The 26,439-nt window shown below is 34.2% G+C and overlaps 1 protein-coding gene across 1 annotated transcript; it reads left to right on the top strand.

The window, feature by feature from the left end:
• The first annotated feature begins 17,770 nt into the window (after positions 1-17,770).
• On the top strand, positions 17,771-18,767 carry LOC114172227. The gene is made up of 2 exons (XM_028056824.1): positions 17,771-17,991; positions 18,194-18,767. The coding sequence occupies exons 1-2, from the start codon at positions 17,771-17,773 to the stop codon at positions 18,765-18,767; spliced, it is 795 nt and encodes a 264-aa protein (XP_027912625.1).
• Positions 18,768-26,439: the final 7,672 nt, after the last annotated feature.

Here is a 26,439-nt window from a genome sequence, read left to right on the forward strand (position 1 = left end):
TTAAAAAATAGAGGAATTTCCCTCTTCCTTCCCCTCTCTCCCTCAACGTTGATTGGTGGGAGAGGGTGAGGAAGAATTCAAGTGGATTAGAGTGTGAAGCTTATCTTGTTCACTTTAAGGGGATTGAAGGTGAAAGTGAGTAGATTTAGAGTAAAGTTGGTTGAAGTTTGTGAGTGATTTGATACATGTGATAAATTAAAAACTATATTTAAATAAAGAAAAAACAAGATTACCAAATTTTCCTTTATTTTAAATATGATTAAAATTATCACAATAAAAGTTTGATTTGTTGTAAAAAAATATTAATATGTATAAATGAAAATAACATATTTTATTAAAAAATTATTTATAAAATAATTTAATAAAAAATTTATAATTAATAATTACTCTTTAAACCTTATTTTATAACAATTTTCAAATTTTCCTTATTAATTCTTTTGTTAAAATTAATTTCATAAGCCATGTTTTTACATCATTCTCATATTTAAGCTCAAAAAAATATGACGGACGTAATTGTAATCTTGATATCACTCTCAAACCATTGCATAATAGAGATGATTGAAAAATATAAGGAATTTCCATCTTCCGTCTCCTCTTTCTCCGTCAAGGTTGATTGGAGGGAGAGGGAGATGATGAATTCAAGTGGATTAGAGTGTGAAGTTTGTGTTGTTCACTTTAGGTGAATTAAAGGTGAAAGAGGGTGGATTTATAGTAAAATTTGTTAAAGTTTATGAGTGATTTGATGGAGGTGGTAGATTAAAAATTATATTTTTTAAATCAAGGGAAAACAAGATTACCAAATTGTCCTTTATTTTTAAAATAATTAAAAGTTATTATATAAGTACGATTTATCTAGAAAAAATATTAAAATGTATAAATGTAAGTAACATATTTTAATAAAAAAATATTTATGAAATAATGTAATAAAAAGTTTATAATTAAAAATTACTTTTTAAACCTTGTTTTATAACAATTTTAAAATTTTCATTATTAATTAATTTTGTGAAAATAATTTCGAAAGCCATATTTTTACAACATTTTCGTAATTAAACTGGAAAAAAAATTGTGGACATAATTGTAATCTTGATATTACCCTAAAATCATGGCATAACATAGATGATTCAAAAATAGAGGGATTTCTATCTTCCTTCCCTTCTCTCTCCCAAGGTTGATTGGAGGGGGAGGGACAAGATGACATCAAGTGGATTATAGTGTGAATTTTGTGTTGTTCATTTGAAGTGAATTAAAGATGAAAGTGGGTGGATTTAGAGTAAAGTTTGTTAAAGTTTGTGAGTGATTTGATGGATGTGATAAATTAAAAATAATATTTAAATCAAGGAAAAACAAGACTACCAAATTGTCCTTTATTTAAAAAGTAATTATAAATTATCATTATATAAGTTTGATTTGTCGTAGAAAAAATATTAGAATGTATATTTGAAAATAAAATATTTTAACAAAAAAATATTTGTAAAATAATGTAATAAAAAAATTTATATTTTATAATTACTTTTATACCTTATTTTATAACAAATTCCAAATTTTCGTTATTAATTATTTTTGTACAAATAATTTCAAAGGTCATATTTTTACATCATTTTCATAATTAAGCTGAAAATAAAATTGCAAACCTAATTGTAATCTTGATATCACCCTCAAACCATTGCATAACAAAGATGATTAAAAAATAGAGGAATTTCCCTCTTCCTTCCCCTCTCTCCCTCAACGTTGATTGGTGGGAGAGGGTGAGGATGAATTCAAGTGGATTAGAGTGTGAAGCTTGTCTTGTTCACTTTAAGGGGATTGAAGGTGAAAGTGAGTGGGTTTAGAGTAAAGTTGGTTGAAGTTTGTGAGAGATTTGATGCATGTGATAAATTAAAAACTATGTTTAAATAAAGAAAAAACAAGATTACCAAATTTTCCTTTATTTTAAATATGATTAAAATTATCACAATAAAAGTTTGATTTGTTGTAAAAAAAATATTAATATGTATAAATGAAAATAACATTTTTTATTAAAGAAATATTTATAAAATAATGTAATAAAAAATTTTATAATTAATAATTACTTTTTAAACCTTATTTTATAAAAAATTTCAATTTTTTGTTATTAATTCTTTTTGTAATCTTGATATCACCATCTAATCATGACATAACAGAGAAGATTGAAAAATAGAGGAATTTCTCTTTTCCTTCCCCCTCTCTCCCTCAAGGTTGATTGGAGTGAGAGGGAGAGGATGACATCAAGTGAATTATAGTGTGAAGTTTGTGTTGTTCACTTTAAGTGGATTAAAGGTGAAAGTAGTTGAATTTAGCGTAAAGTTTGTTAAAATTTATGAGTGATTTGATGCATGTGAAGTTATAGATTAAAAATTAGATTTAAATCAAGGAAAAATAAGATTACCAAATTGTCCTTTATTTTCAAAAATATTAAAAATTATCATTATATAAGTTTGATTTTTCGAAGAAAAATAATTAAAATGTATAAATGAAAATAAAATATTTTAATAAAAAATATTTATAAAATAATGTAGTAAAAAAATTTATATTTTATAATTACTTTTATACCTTATTTTACTACAAATTCCAAATTTTCGTTATTAATTATTTTTGTACAAATAATTTCAAAGCCCATATTTTTACATCATTTTCATAATTAAGCTGAAAATAAAATTGCAGACCTAATTGTAATCTTGATATCACCCTCAAACCACTGCATAACAAAGATGATTAAAAATAGGGGAATTTCCCTCTTCCTTCCCCTCTCTCCCTCAACGTTGATTGGTGGGAGAGGGTGAGGATGAATTCAAGTGGATTAGAGTGTGAAGCTTGTCTTGTTCACTTTAAGGGGATTGAAGGTGAAAGTTAGTGGGTTTAGAGTAAAGTTGGTTGAAGTTTGTGAGAGATTTGATGCATGTGATAAATTAAAAACTATGTTTAAATAAAGAAAAAACAAGATTACCAAATTTTCCTTTATTTTAAATATGATTAAAATTATCACAATAAAAGTTTGATTTGTTGTAAAAAAATATTAATATGTATAAATGAAAATAACATTTTTTATTAAAGAAATATTTATAAAATAATGTAATAAAAAATTTTATAATTAATAATTACTTTTTAAACCTTATTTTAAAAAAAATTTCAATTTTTTGTTATTAATTCTTTTTGTAATCTTGATATCGCCATCTAATCATGACATAACAGAGAAGATTGAAAAATAGAGGAATTTCTCTTTTCCTTCCCCCTCTCTCCCTCAAGGTTGATTGGAGTGAGAGGGAGAGGATGACATCAAGTGAATTATAGTGTGAAGTTTGTGTTGTTCACTTTAAGTGGATTAAAGGTGAAAGTAGTTGAATTTAGCGTAAAGTTTGTTAAAGTTTATGAGTGATTTGATGCATGTGAAGTTATAGGTTAAAAATTAGATTTAAATCAAGGAAAAATAAGATTACCAAATTGTCCTTTATTTTCAAAAATATTAAAAATTATCATTCTATAAGTTTGATTTTTCGAAGAAAAATAATTAAAATGTATAAATGAAAATAAAATATTTTAATAAAAAATATTTATAAAATAATGTAGTAAAAAAATTTATATTTTATAATTACTTTTATACCTTATTTTACAACAAATTCCAAATTTTCGTTATTAATTATTTTTGTACAAATAATTTCAAAGCCCATATTTTTACATCATTTTCATAATTAAGCTGAAAATAAAATTGCAGACCTAATAGTAATCTTGATATCACCCTCAAACCACTGCATAACAAAGATGATTAAAAAATAGGGGAATTTCCCTCTTCCTTCCCCTCTCTCCCTCAACGTTGATTGGTGGGAGAGGGTGATGATGAATTCAAGTGGATTAAAGTGTGAAGCTTGTCTTGTTCACTTTAAGGGGATTGAAGGTGAAAGTGAGTAGATTTAGAGTAAAGTTGGTTGAAGTTTGTGAGTGATTTGATGCATGTGATAAATTAAAAACTATATTTAAATAAAGAAAAAACAAGATTACCAATTTTTCCTTTATTTTAAATATGATTAAAATTATCACAATAAAAGTTTAATTTGTTGTAAAAAAAAATATTAATATGTATGAATGAAAATAACATATTTTATTAAAAATATTTATAAAATAATGTAATAAAAATTTTTATAATTTATAATTACTTTTAAACCTTATTTTATTACAATTTTCATATTTTCATTATTAATTATTTTTGTAATAATAATTTGAAAACCCATATTTTTACATCACATTCATAATTAAGCTCAAAAATAAATTGTCGATATAATTGTAATTTTGATATCACACTCAAACCTTTGCATAACAGAGATGATTGAAAAATAGAGGAATTTCCATCTCTCTTCCCCTCTCTCTCCGTCAACGTTCGTTGCAAGGAGAGGGAGATGATGAATTCAAGTGGATTAGAGTGTGAAGTTTGTGTTGTGCCACTTCAAGTGGATTAACGGTGAAAGAGGGTGGATCTAGAGTAAAGTTTGTTAACGTTTGAAAATGATTTGACGGATGTAATAGATTAAAAATTATATTTAAATCAAGGACAAGCAAGATTATTAAATTGTCCTTTATTTTAAAAATGATTAAAAATTATCGTTATATAAGTTTGATTTGTTGTACAAAAAATATTAATATGTATAGATGAAAATAAAACATTTTATTAAAAAAATATTTATAAAATTATGTAATAAAAAATTTTATAATTAATAATTACTTTTTAAACCTTATTTTAGAACAATTTTCAAATTTTCATTTTTAATTATTTTTGTAAAAATAATATCAAAGGCCATATTTTTACAACATTTTCATAATTAAACTGAAAAATAAATTGCATACATAATTGTAATTTTGATCTCACCCTCAAACCATTGCATAACAAAGATGATCTAAAAGAGAGCAATTTCTACCTTCCTTCCCCTCTCTCTCCCTCAAAGTTGATTGTAGAAAGAGGGAGAGGATGATATCAAGTAGATTATAGTGTGAAGTTTGTGTTGTTCCCTTTAAGTGGATTAAAGGAGAAAGTGGATTAAAGGGGAAGTTTGTTAAAGTTTGTGAGTAATTTGATAGATTAAAAATTATATTTAAATCAAGGAAAAACAGGATTACCAAATTGTCCTTTATTTTAAAAATAATTAAAAATTATCATTATATAATTTTGATTTGGCGTAGAAAAAATATTGAAATGTATAAATCAAAATAACATATTTTATTAAAAAATATTTTATAAAATAATGTAATAAAATTTATATAAAATAATGTGATAAAAATTTTATAATTAATAATTACTTTTTAAACCTTATTTTATAACAAATTTTAAATTTTTCGTTATTTTTACATCATATTCATAATTAAGCTGAAAAATAAACTGGACATAATTGTAATTTTGAAATCACCCTCAAACCATTTCATAACAGAGAATTGAAAAATAGAGAAATTTCCATCTTCCTTCGCCTCTCTCTCTCCGTCAACGTTGATTGGAGGGAGACAGATGATCAATTCAAGTGGATTAAAGTGTGAAACTTGTCTTGTTCACTTTCAGAGGATTAAAGGTGAAAGTGAGTGGATTTAAAGTAATGTTTGTTGAAGTTTGTGAGTGATTCGATGGATGTGATAGATTAAAAATTATAGTTAAATCAAGAAAAAACAAGATTACCAAATTGTCTTTTATTTTAAATATGATTAAAAATTATCATTATGTAAGTTTGATTTGTTGTAGAAAAAATATTAATATGTATAAATGAATAATACAAAACTTTATAATTAATAATTACTATTTAAACCTTTTTTAGAACTATTTTCAAATTTTCGTTATTAATTATTCTTGAAAAATAATTTCAAAAGCTATATATTGACATCATTTTCATAATTAAGTTGAAAAATAAATTGTGGACATAATTGTAATCTTTATATCACTCTCAAACTAGGGCATTCCAGAGATGATTGAAAAGTAGAGGAATTTCTCCCTTCCCTCCCCTCTCTCTCAAGTTTGATTGGAGAGAAAGGGAGAGGATGACATCAAGTGGATTATAGTGTGAAGTTTGTGTTGTTTATATTAATTGGATTTAAGGTGCAAGTGGGTGGATTTAGAGTAAAATTTGTTAAAGTTTGTGAGTGATTTGATGGATGTGATAGATTAAAAATTATATTTAAATCAAGGAAAAATAAGATTACCAAAATATTAACATAATGTAAATGAAAATAACATATTTTAGTAAAAAAATATTTATAAAATAATGTAATAAAATTTTCTATAATTAATAATTACTTTTTAAATCTTATTTTATAACAATTTTCATATTTTCGATAAGAATTATTTTTGTAAAAATAATTTCAAAAACCATATTTTTACATCATTTTCATAATTAAGTTCAAAAATAAATTGCAGACACAATTGTAATCTTGATATCACTCTCAAACCATTGCATAACATAGGTAGGTGATTGAAAAATAGAGCAATCTCCCTCTTCCTTCCCCTCTCCCTCCCTCAACATTGATTGGAGGGAGAGGAACACAATGAATTCAAGTGGATTAGAGTGTGAAGTTTGTGTTATTGACTTTAAGTGGATTAAAGGTGAAAAATAATGGATTTAGAATACAATTTGTTAAAGTTTATGTGTGATTTCTTGGATGTGATAGAATAAAAATTATATTTAAATCAAGGAAAACCAATATTACCAGATTGTCCATTATTTTAAAAATAATTAAAAATTATCATTATATAAGCTTGATTTGTCGTAAAAAAATATTAAAATTTATAAATGAAAGTAACATATTTTGATAAAAAAACTGTTTATAAAATAACTTAATAAAAAAATTATAATTTATAATTACTTTTTAAACCTTATTTTATAACATTTTTGAAATTTTCGTTATTTTTACATCATTTTCATAATTAAGCTTAAAAATAAATTCAGACATAATTGTAATCTTGATATCACCCTCAAACCATTGCATAACATAGATGATTGAAAAATGGAGGAAAAAATAGAGGAATTTTCATCTTCCTTCCCACCCTCTCTCTTTCAAGGTTGATTGGAAGGAGAGGGAGATGATCAATTCAAGTGGATTAGAGTGTGAAGTTTGTGTTGTTCACTTTAAATAGATTAAAGGTGAAAGAGGGTGGTTTTAGATTAAAGTTTGTTAAAGTTTGTGAGTGATTTGATGGTGTGATAGATTGGTGGAGTGATATGTTGTCATCGAGAAGGTGAAGAGGATACAGGATTGAATGCCTGGAACTCAGAGTCGGCAGGTGATCACGTATTTCTCCGAGTGACTCCTACAGCAAGCATTGGGAGAGCACTTACATCGAGGAAGTTGACTCCTCGATTCATTGGCCCATATCAGATTATAAAGAGGATTGGACCTGCAGCATATGAGATTGCTCTGCCACCACATTTGGCAAACCTACATAATGTCTTCCACGTATCGCAACTGAGGGAGTACATGCCAGATCCTACTCATGTGTTGGAGGAGGATGATGTCCAGATACGAGAGGATTTGACGATCGGAGTTGGACCAGTGAGAATCTTGGATTCTCAAGTCAAACAACTCAGGGGGAAAGAGATCAGAACAATGAAGGTTCTCTAGGACGAGGCTACCCAGGAGATGACGTAGGAGATGGAAGATGTCATGAGGAGGTCATATCCTCACCTATTTCCTGGTAAGTTCTCTTTTTCGAGGACGAAAAATTTTAAAGGAGGGGAAATGTAAGACCCGTGGAATTTAATTAATTAAATAAATAAATAATTAATAAATGCGGGTGGGTAGATCATTTATGACATTAATTTCTGATTGGTATGACCTTGAAAAGTACTAGCTCAAATGGTTGAGAGTACTTTAATTGTGTGAGAGGACTTGGGTTTAAGTCTTGTGTATGCCATTTATGTGTTATTTAATTATTATTGTTTTTAATAATACGATTGATCATGTTCATATGATATATCATCTAAATTATATTGGTTAGCATGAAACATGAATTGGCATGATGGTTTGACATTGATTTTGCAGTGCTTGGTTGTGGGTTCAAGTCTTGGAAAAACCCAAAGTAAACTTTTTTTTTTTGTTAAAATTAGTTTTAGGTGGAATTGGAAGGGTTAAAGGAAAACCTAAGTTGAATCAGCAGCCAATAGTGGCTGTAACGACAGTCTATAATGATGAATGAATGGCCATTAACATTCTATTAAGTGTATTTTCGTTTTGATCATTGACCTAGCTTTAAGGTCTCACTTTAAAAAGCAAAAGAGAGGTTGTAAGAAAGGTTTGGCAAGGCTGGAAGTATCCATAGAAAACAGAGACGAAAATCAGGAGTGATTAGAGGGTAGTGAGTGAACTATTGAGGTAGGTTGAGGAGAATCACGGGTGGTCATTGGTGGTCAAAGCAAGAGCTTGAGATTTTCAAGTTTGGCAAAGGAACCCAGGTTAGGGGAGCTGTAATCGTTGTTTTATTCTGTATTTCAATAATGTACAATGAAATGTATGAAACTGGATGCATGTCTGTGATATTCTATCAATTTTCGTGTTTTCTAGAAATTTTTCAGAAACTGCCTGACGGGCATTTAAAGCCGCTAGGCAGCTCATGCTATTTTTGTGATGTTTGTGGGTTCCAGAGATGGGACCGCCTGGCGGCACTACCCGACCCGCCAGGTGACGCTTGGAGACTTACCAGTTTTCTGGGTTTTTGCTTAAACTGCTTTGCGGTAATGATCAACCGCTAGGCGACGCGAACCTTTCCCCTCGTTTTTGGTATTTTTGGGGTCTTAGGATGATTTCGTTCGGGAGAAAAGCTAGCCAAATTGATGAGTGCGTATTTTTGCCCTCATTTAATGTTTAATTATGGGTATTTAATTGAATTTGTGTGTTTAAAGATTGATTTAATTGGGATGTCCTATAATTGGGTTTATTGAGCTTGAGATACAAAAACATGTTAAAAATAGCTTTTTAGTTGCATAAATGTTCGTTGGATATTTTGAGGTGTGTTAGTGCAGCTGCAGCTAAGTTGAGCTCATGGAGGTGTGGAAATATATTGATTAAAGCTTCATGACACCTTAAAGATAAATCCAAGAATAAGAAATTATCAAAAGCACAAAAATTCAAGCCAAGCATTGCATGAAGACGGCAAGAAAAACTTGAAAAAGTGAAGAAGTTTGGCTAAACCAAGAAGAGAGGAACAAAAAAATTGGACCTTGCGATTTTCTTTATCTTTATGATAGAAGATAATTTGGGAAAAATATATCTTTAGATATTTTATTTGATATTTTTAAATAATTATCTTATTTAATTATATAAAAATATTAAAAGATATTAACTACCAAATCTTTTTAAATATGACAAGATCTTCTGGAATCTTTTTAGATCCACAACAAACAAATATATCTTGAAGATATTGGATTATTTAGAAGATAATTTGAGGAGATTGCAAAGGGTTGATTTGGAAAATTAATTCAAATATTAATTGGTGATAATTTATCATATATCTTTAAGTAATTAATTAATTTAATTATATTAGATATTGATATTATCAACCAACTATATTTGTCAAATAGTATATATCTCTCTAAATATTTTTAAATATTTATATTTATCTTTATTTTAAAAGATATTTGAGAGATTTTAGCAACAGAAAAGCCTAGTCCAATTCCTATATAAAGAGACCAAGGGAGAAGCAGAAAACAAGCTTGGCACGTCGGAATTTAGGAACCCTTAGGGGGACCTAATTTCTTTCTTCTCTCCATTCTTCTATTTTTATTTTGTATTCCATGGATTGCTAAACTTCTTGGGTTGATTCCATTGTAATTTCATTATGGATTTTGAGGTTAGAATGAAATAATTTCTTTGTTCTTTTTTATTATTGTTGAGGTTTTAATTCATCTATGTCTTTTATCTTTGAATCACGTAAAAAGTAATGATTTTAAATCTATATGCATGTTGATCATATGAGTTCAAGGGTTTTTAAATTTAATTGAAACTTTACTTTGATTTTATTTAAAAACTTTCATGTGATTGAATGAGTTTTTACCAATAATTGAGACTTTACTTTGATTAAAGGTATTTACTCTAACTAAAATTAATTGAGACTTTACTTTGATTAATTAAGCTTTTTGTTTGATGAGGAGATAAAAGAATAGACATGATTAGGCATAGTAAATTTGATTGAGACTGTACTTTGGTTGAATTTACTGTGGATAATCTAAAAGTTCTCACTTTTAATTGAGACTATACTTTGGTTAAAAGTGAGAACACCAACAAATTAATTGAGACTTTACATTGATTAATTTGTAAATCTATAATAATAATTAATCGAGCAATAATCTTTAGATAACCGATGATGAATCTATTTTGAAAAAGTAATGAAATCAATCTATTTTCTTTACTATTGTTTATATCTTATTTTATCCTTTTATCTTTATCCCTCCTATTTTTATAATTTTATTTGACTAACACTTGTATAGTTTTATAAGAACTAATTTGTTAAAAATCAATTCCGTGTTCGTTGGGAGACGACTTTGGGTTACTTTACCCTTACTATTTTGTTGACTACTTTCTTAACAATACTGAAGTTGTTATAGATAAGTAGTATTAATTTGATCGCGTCAACGACAGCGTTATCAAATTTGGCGACGTTGCCGGGGAACACGGTTAGAATTTTTATCATTTGAGTTCTTATTTTTATTTTTATTCTTTTGATTTTATTTTTTATTTTTATTTTTATTTTTTTTATCACTAACATTTTCTTTTCTCAATTTTTGTTCTAACATTTTTTTAATTTTCTTTAGTTATTTTATTTTATTTTATTTAGTTATTTTTTTAAGCGTAATTTTTGTTTGAGGAATTTTGTTGGGAAATTTGTGAAACTAGTTGGGAAAAACTTTGGCTAAGGAAAGATAAGGTACTTAAGTTGTCCATTGAGACGCACCTCTCTTTCCTGGAAGTCTACTCAACAAGCTTTCAACTTATCTCTTTTCAGAAAACCTCTTTCAAAAATGCAAAATAATTTTTCATATGAAAATAATCAACTGTGTGATTTTCAAGTGAATTATGATTACTATCCACAACAACCACGTGATTTTCAGCAACAAATTGTCACACATACTTCTGCACCTGATATAAGTGGGTTAACTTTACGACAATTTAATGATCTATATCCTAGATCATCTTTTTTGGGATATGAGCAACAACCATATTCTGAGTGTCCACCTCAGCAACCATATGTTCCAAATAGTGTTCAGCAACAATATGTACCACCACAGCAAGTTGAAGCAATCAATGGACCATCCTACAGGGAAGTTATGATATTAATGGGTGAAGTTATAGAGAAATTAGAGTCCATGGATGAAAGGTTGCGAGTTGATCAACGATGTAGAAATATTGAGCAAGAGTGGTACAAAAATAAGCAAATATTGTCTGATATGTTGAGGGATGCAAGTAAGAACAACTTCATAGAATTACTTGTAACTGTTAATACTACCCCTCAACCCCATCAAAGATTTCCTGAAAATCCAGATTTTAACAAACTTCGTCATGAAATCAAAGATGTGCTTCTGAAGTTGGCCATCAGAGCTGAACAAATGTCTGAAGATTTGAGTCAGCTAATGAATGATGCAGTGACAAAGGTCACTTTGGAAGATATGATGAAAATGATGACTGAAATGCTGAAGATGAATCAGACAGATCAGAAAGAGATGATGAATGCCGCCACACAAAGCTTGCAGAGTTAGTCTGAAAAACCAATAGCGGAATCACATCACATTGATATATCTACTAATGGATATAATGATGCTCATAGTAATATGTCTACTGATGGACATATCAATTTTGCTAAAGATGTTGCTGATGAAGAAATTAAAGATTCTCCCATAAACATATCTACTGATGGATATGTTGACGATGCTCCATGTGAATATAAAGTTGTACCTGTTTATGATGTTATGAGTAAAAATGATCATTTTCAAGAGCAAAGTTGTGAGAACAATACAATGAAGGAACCAAGTGCAGTTGAAGAGCCAACAATATTCGAAGATGCAACTGAAGCATCTACTATTGCAACTGACTTGGTTAATGATGAAGTAGTAGAGTCAACAACACCAGGTGAAAATTTTTGCTCAGAAGATGAGATTATGAGGATTACTGATGATCCGCTTAACCATTCGAATGCACCTGATGATGCTCAAGTTGAGTTGAAGCCACACACTCCACACATCAAGTTTATTGATGTGAATGATGCAAATAAGTTTTCAGTGGTTATCTTTGTTGACATGGCTGCAGAAAAAGAAGAAAGGTTGCTGCAACAGGTAAACAGGTTAGATTCAAATTCTTTTGAAAGCATTGTTGATAAAAAATTTAAATTGCATGCATATTTGTTTTTTGTTTTTGATTTTAATAAAAAATATAAAAAAATTTCAAAAATATGTTTTTTTGTTTTTAGTTTTCATAAACTTCAAAAAGTAAAAATTAAAAAAATGGTACAAGCTGACTTGTACTTTATAAAATTAAAGAAAATAAATTTTGACATATGGCCAGATTGAGCCAGAAATCAAAAAAATTTCGTTTCCTCCCCAAAATAAGTCCATCAAGGACATTTTTTTTGAAATAAGAGTGGGGGAGACAAACTGTAGGTAGGATTTTCCTTTTTATGTTTTTTGTTTTTTGTTTTTTGTGTTTTTTGTTTTTTGTGTTTTTTTTCATTTAAAAAAAATTGTGATTTCTTTTTGAGAAAATTGTGAAAGTATTAACTTTTTACTAAGTGAAACTTTTAAACAATATGTGTCATAAGAAATCCACCAAAAATATTTCCCTGCTTTCAATAAAACATATTAACATTGGATTTTGGGATTTGATTCAATAATTGGGATGATCATGATTATAGAAAAATAAAAGTCATGTTGGTATGAGTGGACTGTTTCTATGATTTGCTAATTGAGTTGATTTGAGAATTTCTTGATTAAATCTTTTGTGAAAGAATTTGACCTTGTGAGTCTTGAGCCTTAATGTAAAGGATGAACTACCATATGTCATTCCTATTTTTTTCTTGAGTGACTTGCTCATGTTTGTTTATACTCAAATGTTTAGCTTGAGTCTTTTGTTTTGCATCTTAGGTGAATATGCATGATTTGATATGACTGAGGCATTTCTTGTTTTTAGCTACTTGGCCAAATAAGCCCACCTTGATATTAATCCATTGGTAGCCCCTTTGAGCTTTAAACCTCTTTTTCTTGTTTTAAGCCTATTGCATAACCTTGAAAAGAAAAAGACTATATTCTACATTAGGAAGAAAGAAGGAGCTAATGGATTGTGTTCAGGAATGGTTGAGGAATAAAGTGTGTGGGTGAGTACCTCACCCACAAATTAATAAAAATGGCAAAAGGAAAAATTGTTGATGAAAAAGTGTTGAAATGAAAAAAAATATTGCTTTATAAAAAAAAAGAGAGAGCAACAAAGAGCAATAAACGAAAAAAAGTTGTTTTTGAAATTATGCTCCATTATTCTTCCTATATTTTAATTTCAAAAACCCAAAAATCCTAAAATTTTTCCTACCTTTGCCTTGGCCCCATTATAACCTATGAAAAGTCCTCATGATCTTTGAATGCATATTTTTCTAAAAGTTTGTGAATATTATAATCTTGTTAAGTATTATGAGAGTTTGCTTACATGAGTATTTTGAGTGAAAACACAAGCCAAAACACTTGAGAGAATTTTGGTGATAAAATACACATTTAACTTGAGTGCTTTCTTTCATAATTGATTGTCTTGTGAATTCAAAAGATTAACTCATGTGTGAAAAATAGAACCTTTCTGTTTGTATATACATAATAATTTGATTTCTAGAAGATTGATTTGTTTCCAATGATGTTCATTCCTTTGATCCAGTGTTGATGTGAAATAAAATACCTCAGACGAAGTTTTGAAATTACTCAATTTTGCCCAGGAGTGCAAAAGGATAAGTGTGTGGGTATGATGAGTGCGTATTTTTGCCCTCATTTAATGTTTAATTATGGGTATTTAATTGAATTTGTTTGTTTAAAGATTGATTTAATTGGGATTTCCTATAATTGGGTTTATTGAGCTTGAGATACAAAAACATGTTAAAAATAGCTTTTTAGCTGCATAAATGTTCGTTGGATATTTTGAGGTGTGTTAGTGCAGCTGCAGCTAAGTTGAGCTCATGGAGGTGTGGAAATATATTGATTAAAGCTTCATGACACCTTAAAGATAAATCCAAGAATAAGAAATTATCAAAAGCACAAAAATTCAAGCCAAGCATTGCATGAAGACGGCAAGAAAAACTTGAAAAAGTGAAGAAGTTTGGCTAAACCAAGAAGAGAGGAACAAAAAAATTGGACCTTGCGATTTTCTTTATCTTTATGATAGAAGATAATTTGGGAAAAATATATCTTTAGATATTTTATTTGATATTTTTAAATAATTATCTTATTTAATTATATAAAAATATTAAAAGATATTAACTACCAAATCTTTTTAAATATGACAAGATCTTCTGGAATCTTTTTAGATCCACAACAAACAAATATATCTTGAAGATATTGGATTATTTAGAAGATAATTTGAGGAGATTGCAAAGGGTTGATTTGGAAAATTAATTCAAATATTAATTGGTGATAATTTATCATATATCTTTAAGTAATTAATTAATTTAATTATATTAGATATTGATATTATCAACCAACTATATTTGTCAAATAGTATATATCTCTCTAAATATTTTTAAATATTTATATTTATCTTTATTTTAAAAGATATTTGAGAGATTTTAGCAACAGAAAAGCCTAGTCCAATTCCTATATAAAGAGACCAAGGGAGAAGCAGAAAACAAGCTTGGCACGTCGGAATTTAGGAACCCTTAGGGGGACCTAATTTCTTTCTTCTCTCCATTCTTCTATTTTTATTTTGTATTCCATGGATTGCTAAACTTCTTGGGTTGATTCCATTGTAATTTCATTATGGATTTTGAGGTTAGAATGAAATAATTTCTTTGTTCTTTTTTATTATTGTTGAGGTTTTAATTCATCTATGTCTTTTATCTTTGAATCACGTAAAAAGTAATGATTTTAAATCTATATGCATGTTGATCATATGAGTTCAAGGGTTTTTAAATTTAATTGAAACTTTACTTTGATTTTATTTAAAAACTTTCATGTGATTGAATGAGTTTTTACCAATAATTGAGACTTTACTTTGATTAAAGGTATTTACTCTAACTAAAATTAATTGAGACTTTACTTTGATTAATTAAGCTTTTTATTTGATGAGGAGACTTATCAGTTTTCTGGGTTTTTGCTTAAACTGCTTGGCGGTAATGATCAACCGCTAGGCGACGCGAACCTTTCCCCTCGTTTTTGGTATTTTTGGGGTCTTAGGATGATTCCGTTCGGGAGAAAAGCTAGCCAAATCCTTAAAGAGTAGATTAGATAACATAATGTTGGTAAAATTCACGAAATTGATGGGGGAATTGGATGGAACAGTAGTAGATATTCTAGGGTTAATTATGTAGGATCATTTTGATTCGTCATATGTTAATTAGTGATTGTTGTTGGGATGGTGTGTTAGGAATTTGAGGAATTGGACCCTAATTATGAATACCTGAGTGCATCCATTAGGTAGTGAATCAGATTTCAATCAGAAAAGCTGGGGTTGGATGAAGCTGCTGGTGTGGGAATTCTAGGAAATTACCAGAAATGTGAGTACCGCCTGGCGGCACGAGACTTGCCGTCAGGCGCCAGCACAGTGGCAATGTTGCTGCGAGGTTGTGATGACATGCGTTGGGTTGGGTTCTGTTTCAATTTTATTGGATTCTGTGAGAATTGAGTAAATTGGATGATGGAGTTCTTGGACATGAACTACAGAGGTTGGGAGTATTTTAGGAGGAGTGATATTAGTTAATATAGGTCTTGCTTATATTATGTCACAGTAGGAAATTTGGACCTGAATAAGTGGGTGCAAGGGGTTTAGAGACTTGAACAATTTTTTTGAATGGGAATGTAAATACAAGGTACCATTAGAAAGGGGATTGAGTCAAGAATGGCTGAAATGGCTAGAAGTAAGTGCAGGAAGCAACATAGGGAAGTGCATGGTGATATGGTAGTACTGAATAAGGTTGAATCTGAGAAAAACCAAGTTGTGTCCTTATGTGGTTAAGTATGAATGAAAAGTAGGGAGCTGGATGGCAAGTTAACCACTGGAAAAGGCAAAACCATAAACTAGAGAAGCAGCTTAATTCGTGATGCTTAGATTCTAGGTCAACTTATGCAGATTGGTACCGAACCAGTACAACGATAGTACTGATATAGCGCCCGACGGGGACTGGTAGACCGCCAGGCGAGAGCCACAGTGTCAGCGAGGTCTGGTGCGATTCCGCCTGGCAGTGAATGGGGTTACGCCAAGCGATTGTGGTGAAATTAGTGTAGTTTGAACGTGGATGCGCTTGGCGGTGTGAACTGTTCCGCCAGGCAGTGTCTTCAACTGTTGATGGTTTTGAGGCGCTTGGCGCCTGGCGGTACGTGTCCCCCGCCAGGCGGTTTGGAAGCTGTAGCGCCTAGCGGTACGTGTCCCCCGCTAGGCGATTTGACTGTTGTAAGTCCTAGTTGTTGGACTTTATAGGCGTGATCTATAAGGATTTTGGGGATGCTTCAAAGGTAAGATTGCTGAGTTCCTTGAGTTGAGCTCAGAATGGCATCCCTCGAGTTGAGTTGGGATGGCAGATGAACGCGAGGAACCTTTGAGTTGAGCTCGGGTTAACGAGTGTTGCTGGTGTGAGTGTGCTGGTTGTGGCCAATACGGATGGGTCCAGATAGATTGCCCTCCTCAGTAAATAGCTGACGAGTTTGGTAGTCTTGGGACGTTACAGACTATGTTCGTATTTGGGAACTCCACTTCGCGTTACGGTGTATGATCTGTGGCAATGGTTCCCGCACGTGCTCTGTCGGTTGTGACCGATAGCTTTGGCAGCAAATTACCTTGGGGTAATCACCAGAAGAAGTAGAACACGAATGATCTGGTTGTGGCCAAATGATAGAGAATAGAGAAAAAGACTGTGTTTTGGGTCCTTTGCAGAAAATATAGATATATGGTTGTTTATATGTATATTACTATGAGGTGTGTTGATTTCATAAGCTCACCCTATCTTCTTATGTTTGGCGATGACCGTGTACGCGGTACACGTGAGCAGACGATGTTGATGTAGGTGGTGCTGGTGATGCTTAGACGTGGAGCAAGGGATAGCATGGGATTTATTACTATGTTTTATTGATTTTAGTTTTGGAAATGATATGTAAACTTTTGAGAGATATTTGAATATTCTTTCGCTTTATAAACTATGGAGCAGTGTTTTATTATATGATAATAAAAGTTTTAAATTTCCCGCGCTTTTGGGAAATGAGGTTTATTCATAAATGCGATGTTTTTGTTATTCATTTTAATTACTTTAATTATTTAAATCCGTAATATCCAGACGAGATGTTACAGTTTCGCTAGAGGAGGCTCTACCTCTTCTGCCAGAAAGAGACCCCTCCGCCATATCCAATCAATCAACCACATTACCCATTCCCATCACAGACGCCGCATGCTTCCCATAACCTTAATGGACGACGACTTCCATGGCCTCAACCACCAACAAGTCGACCCTATGGTCATCACTGTTGAAATAGAAAATTACGTAGTCAAAAAAGTCCTCGTCGACCAAGGCAGTTCCGTCGACATCCTTTACTGGGCAACATACTAGAAACTTCAACTCCTAGACACCGCCATGGTCCCATACAATGAACCAATTTATGGCTTTTCTGAGGAAAAAGTTTCCACCCATGGCTACATTGACCTCCATACCGTCTTTCGTGACGGAGCCCAAACCAAGACCATTCCTATTCGCTTCCTCATCGTCGACGCACCTACATCTTATAATGTCCTCCTCGGCCGCCCCTCGCTCAACACCCTTGGCGCTGTCGTCTCCACCCCTCATCTGGCCATGAAGTTTCCCTCCCCATCTGGCGACATCCTCACCATTCATTGCAATCAACGCCTTGCATGCAAATGCTACATGGCCAGCCTACGCCCACAACTCCCCATCTAACAAACCAATCACACCGAGCGACCACCCGCTCTGGGATCGATCTGTCGGGTGACGATCTAGACCATAGAGTGGGCTGGGATGTTCGTCTCGAACCTGTTGAAGAGACCATCCCCTAGAGCTCCCAAATGGCCACTTCATCAAACTTGGCCCCGGTCTAGAATCTGAAGAGCGTGACATCATCACACCCATCCTAGTCGGCAACACGGACCTCTTTGCTTGGTCAGCTGCCGACTTGCCTGGAGTTGACCCTCAAGTAGCATCTCTCAAGTTATCTATCTACAAACTCGGCGAGGAGCGATGCCTAGCAGCCAAGGCTGAGGCTGATAAATTACTGAGCACAGGGTTCATCGAAGAAGCTCACTATACCACTTGGCTCTCTAACGTGGTCCTGGTTAAGAAAGCCAACGACAAATGGCAGATGTGTGTTGATTACACGAATCTTAATAAAGCTTGTCCCAGAGATGCCTATCCCTTACCCAATATTGACCGACTTGTTGACGGCATGGCCGGTAACAAGGTCCTCAGCTTTCTTGATGCATACTCCGGTTACAATCACATCCCCATGGCCACATCCGACATGAACAAAACTGCTTTCATCATAGATGACAGTATCAACAGTCTTCTCCGCATTACGACAATACAACCTTCACCTCAACCCCGACAAGTGCATATTTAGTGTCGACCGCGGTAAATTCCTTGGATTCATGCTAACCCAATGTGGTATAGAGGCCAACCCTGAAAAATGCAATGCGATCATTGAAATGCGAAGCCCTACCAGCGTCAAAGAGGTACAACGCCTCATAGGCCGCCTCACAGGCATTTCCCGCTTCCTTTCCAAACTAGCCGAACAAATCCAACCCATCATACAGTTGCTCAAAAAATCCGCCAAGTTCACATGGAATGATGATTGGGAACAAATATTCCAAAAGCTTAAAACCACCCTCACCTCACCACTTATCCTTCATAAACCGGATGCTCATCAACCCTTATTGGTCTATATAACCGCCACCGATCACAACGCTAGCGCCGCGCTGGTCCAAGATGTCGGCGGCAACCAACATCCTACTTACTTCGTTAGTAGAACCCTACAAGACCCCGAAACTAGATACCAGATGGTGGAAAAATTGGCCCTATCCTTGGTACATGCAGCTCGCCGCCTACGCCCCATCAAAGCTCAATGCCTTCTAGACTTTGTCAACGATCTCCAACTCCTGAAGCGGACCAATGGACACTTAATGTTGATGGTTCATCCAACCCGAAGGGAACAGGTGCTGGCATCGTACTAGAAGGCCCCAACGACATCCTCATCAAAAAATCCCTACACTTCGCCTTCAAGACCTCTAACAACCAAGCCGAATACGAAGCCATCCTCGCCGGCTTATCCTTGGCCCACGAGGTTGGTATCAAGTCGCTAACATGCAAAACCGACTCCAGGCTCACTGTAAGCCATCTAAATTATGAGTTCCAAATCAAAGACTCTACCCTCCTACAATATTACCATCTAGTCCGGAAAGTCGTTCAGTCCGCCTTCGAACAAGTCAGCATACAACACATTCCCAGATCCGAAAACGTCAGAGCCGACATATTATCCAAACTAGTCAGCTCCAAGTTAAAAAGCTGACACTGATCCCTATTACAGCAAACACTGCTCACTCCTTCCATCACAAGTACTTGCCATAACCTAACTGAAGACCAAGCCGACAATTGGACAACCCCTTACATCCAATACCTCAAAACTGGTAACCCTCCACCTAACGCCGATAGAGTTTGGATAACTAAAGCCGCTAGGTATACGATGATAGACGATGACCTTTACAAACGCGGATACGGCCAATCACTTCTCAAATGCGTCACGGCAGAACATGCTCAGTACATAATTAAAGAATTACATGAGGGCATATGCGACTACCATTCAAGCGCACACCATGACTACCCGAATCCTTCTCGCTGGTTACTTCTGGCTAACCATGGAGGCCAACTGCCAAGACTTCGTTAGGAAATGCATACCGTGCCAAAGGCATGGCAACCTCATTCACTAGAAACAAGAACATCTTCATTCTATACTATCCTCGTGGCCCTTCGCAAAGTGGGGAATGGACATCCTCGGCCCCTTCTCCACCGGCAAAGGCCAAGTAAAATTTCTGATAGTAGCCGTCGACTACTTCACCAAGTGGGTAGAAGCCAAACCGCTTGCCACCATTACAGCCCAACAAGTACAACAATTCGTTTGGAAGGATATCATATGATGATATGGCGTCCCACATACCATCATCACCGACAATGGCCGGCAGTTTATAGATAAAGAACTCGTTAAGTTTTACACTGATCTGGGCATCAAACACGTAACCAGCTCTGTTGAACACCCACAGACCAACGGACAGGCCGAGGTGGCAAACAAGGTTATACTATTGGAGCTACACAAGCGGTTAAACAACGCCAAAGGCCAATGGCCAGAAGAACTAGTAGAAGTTTTGTGGGCCTACAGGTGTACCCCTCAATCAAAGAGCCGCCAGGAAATATAACGCCAACCTATGCCCAAAATCGTTCACAAAAGGAGACTTAGTTTGGAGAATGACTAGCAGTGCAAGAAAGAAGAATGCCAAGTTCTCCGCAAATTGGGACGGCCCATACCGAATACGTGAAGACACTGGGGGAGGAGCATATCGACTAGAGTAGTTGTTTGGTGAAGAAATACGCAATACATGGAATGTATCCCATCTAAAGTTTTACTTTAGTTAAGGACATGTTTTGTACCAAACACTTCTAACCCTAGGTGTACTCTTTTTCCTCATCTAGTCTTTTTTCCCTAAGGAGGGTTTTGGTCGGGGAGGTTTTAACGAGGCACCCCAGATTTCATGAATAAACAAAGGGTTCCCAACTTCACGACTATTCTTCACTTCACTTCTCGCATTCATTTAAGTTCCCACCCTTACCACAAGTAAGCGGTCGGGGTCGAACACCCTTAATTTTATGTTAATTCATTTAATGATAAAGGATTGATCCCTACCAAGGATGATGGCCCATGGCACATGCTTAGAAGAAAGGGAGTTCCTTGATCCCTTCCTTTGCTTTTATTTTCTTTACTTTAAAATTCCTTTAAGTTGGCTTGGTTGACTATTTTTGAGTTGACTTGTTGACCTTGACTTTGGGTTGACTTGTTGACTCAAAAGATTAACTTAACCTTAAACCAACATGCTAATAAATTCCTTAATTTGCTTTTGTAGGAATAAGAAAGGAGGAGGACCACATAGGAGACACTTGGCGTCCTAAGGAAGAGAGAGAAGGAATAAGACTTTCTAGAAGCATCTAGAAAGGGGAGGCCCACATGCCTTGGACACCAAGTCTTCTAGAATGTTCTAGAACCTTCCTTTGGGAGCCTTGGCCATGAAGACTTGCCACCTAGATGGCTTGGACGAAAATTCACCCATGTGCACCCTAGGATGACCTACTTTCTAGAACATGCTAGGTTTCTTTTGTAATCCTTTAACTTAGTTGTTTTGCTAAGGGGCCCCTAGACTTGTCTATTTAAGGGGACCTCTAACACTTGTACAAGGGTTGAACATTTTGGAGAAATTATACACTTTGTGTTTCAACCTTTTGTGAGAGCATTCCTCCTTAGGGAGTGGAGTTCTTTCAAGCCTTATCTTGCCTTGGCAAGTGGCGGCATACACCACTCATCTTCAAGGTTGCCATGGCTTCTTCTAGCCTAGCCTTGTAGTGGCGTGAATCCTCCATTCCTCCCATTTCCCTTGCTTTTCATTTTATGTTTCTTTACTCTTCTTGGTTTATATTGTTTCTATTATATGTTTTTCCTTTTGATTTCTTACTCCCCATCAATCCATTCTCCTCCTCTCTAGAACCTTGGAAAGGAACCTTCACATCTAGATAGCTTGCTATCTTAATGTCCAGTGGGGATTTCCTTGGTTTTCTTAATCAACTCACACCATATTCAATAATCTTAAAAAGGAACAAGATAATCCTTCATCATTTGGTATCAGAGCCAGGTTGTCATTGAATATGGTGTTTTCATGTTCTAACCTTGTCTTGTGTAGCTATCTTTGAATGGTCCACATAAAAACAATGCTGGCAGAAACTGTTCACGATTTTAAAAGATTAAACTGCACCTGCTCAGTGGTCCAAAATTTACGTTCTTGATGTCCAAAGAAAGCTCTGTTAGTCTAGTTTTTAACAAAAAAAGAACCAATGCATTTGGAGTTCTGTGGAGAGAGTTATGATTGAAATAGTGAGCAAAGGTCAGAGCTGCCGAGATCACCGCGAATCAACGTTTTTCAGGTTATGTTGGGCAGTTTTGGCTACTGTTTTTGTTACTCTTCTTACTCCTAAATGTTGTTGGATAAAATGTCTTTGTGTGCTTAATCATTGACCTTCATTTCCAAAAGTTTAAATGCATGATAGCTACATGTTTGAGTCTTTAAATGTGCCTAACTTTTGCTTGAGTCATATGTCATATGTTAGCTTGAAGTTTTCTTATTCTTGTTATTCTAAGTATTTGAATATTGCATTCACCTTATGTCTTGTTTGATGTATGCTCCTTCGACTTGATTTTGGCCTAAAATTTGGGAACTAAGTGTCCAAGCCACCCAAAACACCTTTCTCATCATTTTGTGAAACTAGTTTTTGAAAGAAGAAAAATTTTGGTACACTTTTACAATCTTACTAAGAGCAAGATGGCTCTTTGATGAACCAAAATTGTGTTTCCACTAAGTGTTATGGTACTAGTTTTCATATTTGGGTGTTGGGTGATATTGGCTAATTAGTTTCATGCTTAAAACTTGGTTATGATCTTTCTTGGTGTATGCACGATTTGAGACTTGGTGATGCATAGTTCAAGTATTTTTCCAATAGAGTCTTTTCATGTGCTTTTCTTGCTTGTTTTGATTTAAAGTTTTGTCACCTTGATATCCTTTCCTTAGAGTTTAGCTTTCTTGGCTTTAAGTACTTTTATTGCTTGTCTTTAGGTTCTTTGTTTTGTCTTAGTAGTTTTCTTCCTTTGCTTTCTTTTGAGTGTAGTGGCCAAGCCACTTGAACTTGTCTTGAAAAGGTTTCCAAAAACTTTGAAAGCATTTCACTCCTTGGAGGAGCTTTGAGTGTAGCCTTGCCTTGTTACTTTGGGAGAGTGATGTAAACACTTGGGTCACATTTTGGGTTGGAATTGGTCTCGGTTTTCATGTTGTCTAACCCCTAATTCATTTATTTTGTCTCGGATTTGAATGTTTTTGTTGTAGGAATCATGGCAAGTTCATCAAATGCACCTACACCAAACAAAAACAATACATTGATGAGATTGCTTCGGGATTTGGAGTTGTCTAGGAAGGAGGCCTTTGAACAATTGAGAAAAGACAAGGAGCAAAGTGACCTAAGAATCCAAGAGCACATTCAAAGGCTTGAAGCTAAAGAGCAAGAAAGAGGGGCTAGGAAAAGAGGGCATTTTAGGCGCAACCCATCACAAGAGAAGCAAACTCCAAAGATTCCTAAGTTCTATGGAGGAAGTGATCCCAAAATCTTCCTTGATTGGGAAGCTAAAGTTGATCAAATTTTCAATGAAAATCATGTAAAGGATCAAACACAAGTTGATCTAGTAGTGTTAGGATTTTTTGAGTATGCCAAAACTTGGTGGCATAAAGTTTGTAAAAATTATGACCAAGGGTCACCCGCGGCTTCTTGGATGGACATTAAAACTCTTATGCGCGCTAGATTTGTTCCTCCCTCCTATAGGAAGGAACTTCTTTTGAAGCTCCAAAGGCTTCACCAAGGTCCTATGTGTGTGAGTGATTACTTTAAAGAATTAGAGTCTCAAATGTTTAGGGTTGGAATAAGAGAAACTAACAAAGAAAAAATGAAAAGGTTTGTGAATGGTCTTAGGAGAGACATACAAGACCAAGTAGAGTTGTATGAGTACTCCACTCTTCAAAATGTTTTCGCACTTGCTCTTAGGATTGAAACTCATTTGAAAAGAAAGAATAGGGCAAGGAAGAGTTACTCACCCAACCACTACTATAGTCACTCATGGAAGGGAAAAGCTAAAGAGAAACATGATAAATTTCCTTCTAAGTCTCACCAAGTACCATCAAGTAAAAATAAGTTACCAAGTGGTCACACTCACCATTCCACTTCTCAAAGATCAAGTTCCATTAAATGTTTTAAATGTTTGGGGTATAAACACATTGCTTTGAATTGCCCAATGAAGAGGACAATGATCTTAAAGAAGAGTGATGATGAGAGTGAACATTTTTCTTCCCCTTCCCCCCAAAATACTTCTTCCCATACTTCTTCTTCAATTGAAAGGACTAAACCCTTTGAAAGTGGATTGTTAATGGTAAGGCGCCAACTAGGGCAAGTTCCCAAAGAACTTGATCCTTCTCAAAGACAAAACCTTTTTCATGGAGGGTGCCTTATCAATGACAAGATATGTCACTTCATCATAGATAGTGGAAGTTGTGTAAATATGGCTAGCCCAAGGGTGGTGGACAAGTTTGGCTTGAAAACCATTCCTCATGTCAAACCCTACAACCTATCATGGCTTAAGGAAGAAGAAATAAAAGTAACTAAACAAGTCCTCATTAACTTTTCAATTGGCAACTTTAAGGATGAGGTATTATGTGACATTGTGCCTATGGAAGCCAACCATATTTTGCTAGGTAGGCCATGGCAATTTGATAGAAAAGTTGTTTATGATGGCCATGCAAACACTTATGTTTTTTCCTCCCTAGGAAAGAAGTTCACAATCCTACCTCTCCCACCTCCACAAGAAAATGAGGACAAAAATAAAATAAAAGATGAAAAAGAAAAAGAAAAGGGGCAAGCTTTCACCAAGGAGTTACTTGCCTACAAAAAGAGTTTTTCAAAGCAAGAGGTGCAACACCACTCTTCATTCTCTTCCCAAACAAAGAGAGATGAACAAAAACACAAGCAAGAAAAGGAGAGTGGCATTAAAAAGAAAGAGGGCACCTCCAAGACTAGGGATCAAATCATTAAAGATGAAAAAAGTTCTCATCAACTCAAGTCAAGCTCCATCAACAAAGACTTCAAGAATTTGAGGTCAAATTCTCTCCAACAAGGGGAGAATGATAAAGGATTGATCCCTACCAAGGATGATGGCCCATGGCACATGCTTAGAAGAAAGGGAGTTCCTTGATCCCTTCCTTTGCTTTTATTTTCTTTACTTTAAAATTCCTTTAAGTTGGCTTGGTTGACTATTTTTGAGTTGACTTGTTGACCTTGACTTTGGGTTGACTTGTTGACTCAAAAGATTAACTTAACCTTAAACCAACATGCTAATAAATTCCTTAATTTGCTTTTGTAGGAATAAGAAAGGAGGAGGACCACATAGGAGACACTTGGCGTCCTAAGGAAGAGAGAGAAGGAATAAGACTTTCTAGAAGCATCTAGAAAGGGGAGGCCCACATGCCTTGGACACCAAGTCTTCTAGAATGTTCTAGAACCTTCCTTTGGGAGCCTTGGCCATGAAGACTTGCCACCTAGATGGCTTGGACGAAAATTCACCCATGTGCACCCTAGGATGACCTACTTTCTAGAACATGCTAGGTTTCTTTTGTAATCCTTTAACTTAGTTGTTTTGCTAAGGGGCCCCTAGACTTGTCTATTTAAGGGGACCTCTAACACTTGTACAAGGGTTGAACATTTTGGAGAAATTATACACTTTGTGTTTCAACCTTTTGTGAGAGCATTCCTCCTTAGGGAGTGGAGTTCTTTCAAGCCTTATCTTGCCTTGGCAAGTGGCGGCATACACCACTCATCTTCAAGGTTGCCATGGCTTCTTGTAGCCTAGCCTTGTAGTGGCGTGAATCCTCCATTCCTCCCATTTCCCTTGCTTTTCATTTTATGTTTCTTTACTCTTCTTGGTTTATATTGTTTCTATTATATGTTTTTCCTTTTGATTTCTTACTCCCCATCAATCCATTCTCCTCCTCTCTAGAACCTTGGAAAGGAACCTTCACATCTAGATAGCTTGCTATCTTAATGTCCAGTGGGGATTTCCTTGGTTTTCTTAATCAACTCACACCATATTCAATAATCTTAAAAAGGAACAAGATAATCCTTCATCATTTAAGTTCACAACCATTACCATAAGTAGGCAGCCTGGGTCGAATGCCCTTAACTTGATGTTAATTCGTTTAAGTTCCCCACCCTTACCACAAGTAGGCGGCCTGGGTCGAACACCCTTAACTTGATGTTAATTCGTTTAAGTTCCCCACCTTTACCACAAGTAAGCCGCCTGGGTCGAACACCCTTAATTTTATGTTAATTCGTTTAAATTCCCCAGCCTTACCACAAGTAGGCGGGCTTGGCCGAACACCCTTAACTTG

The sequence above is a fragment of the Vigna unguiculata genome, unplaced genomic scaffold, assembly GCF_004118075.2.
Source record: "Vigna unguiculata cultivar IT97K-499-35 unplaced genomic scaffold, ASM411807v1 contig_5, whole genome shotgun sequence".
Taxonomy (NCBI): domain Eukaryota; kingdom Viridiplantae; phylum Streptophyta; class Magnoliopsida; order Fabales; family Fabaceae; genus Vigna; species Vigna unguiculata.

What these genes read in the sequence shown, in the direction of transcription:
- LOC114172227 (XM_028056824.1), top strand. Translation starts at nt 17,771, where the DNA reads ATGGTCCCATACAATGAACCAATTTATGGCTTTTCTGAGGAAAAAGTT. An exon ending in ACCCCTCATCTGGCCATGAA is followed by an intron (nt 17,992 to 18,193) that starts GTTTCCCTCCCC and finishes AACCTGTTGAAG; the next exon opens with AGACCATCCCCTAGAGCTCC.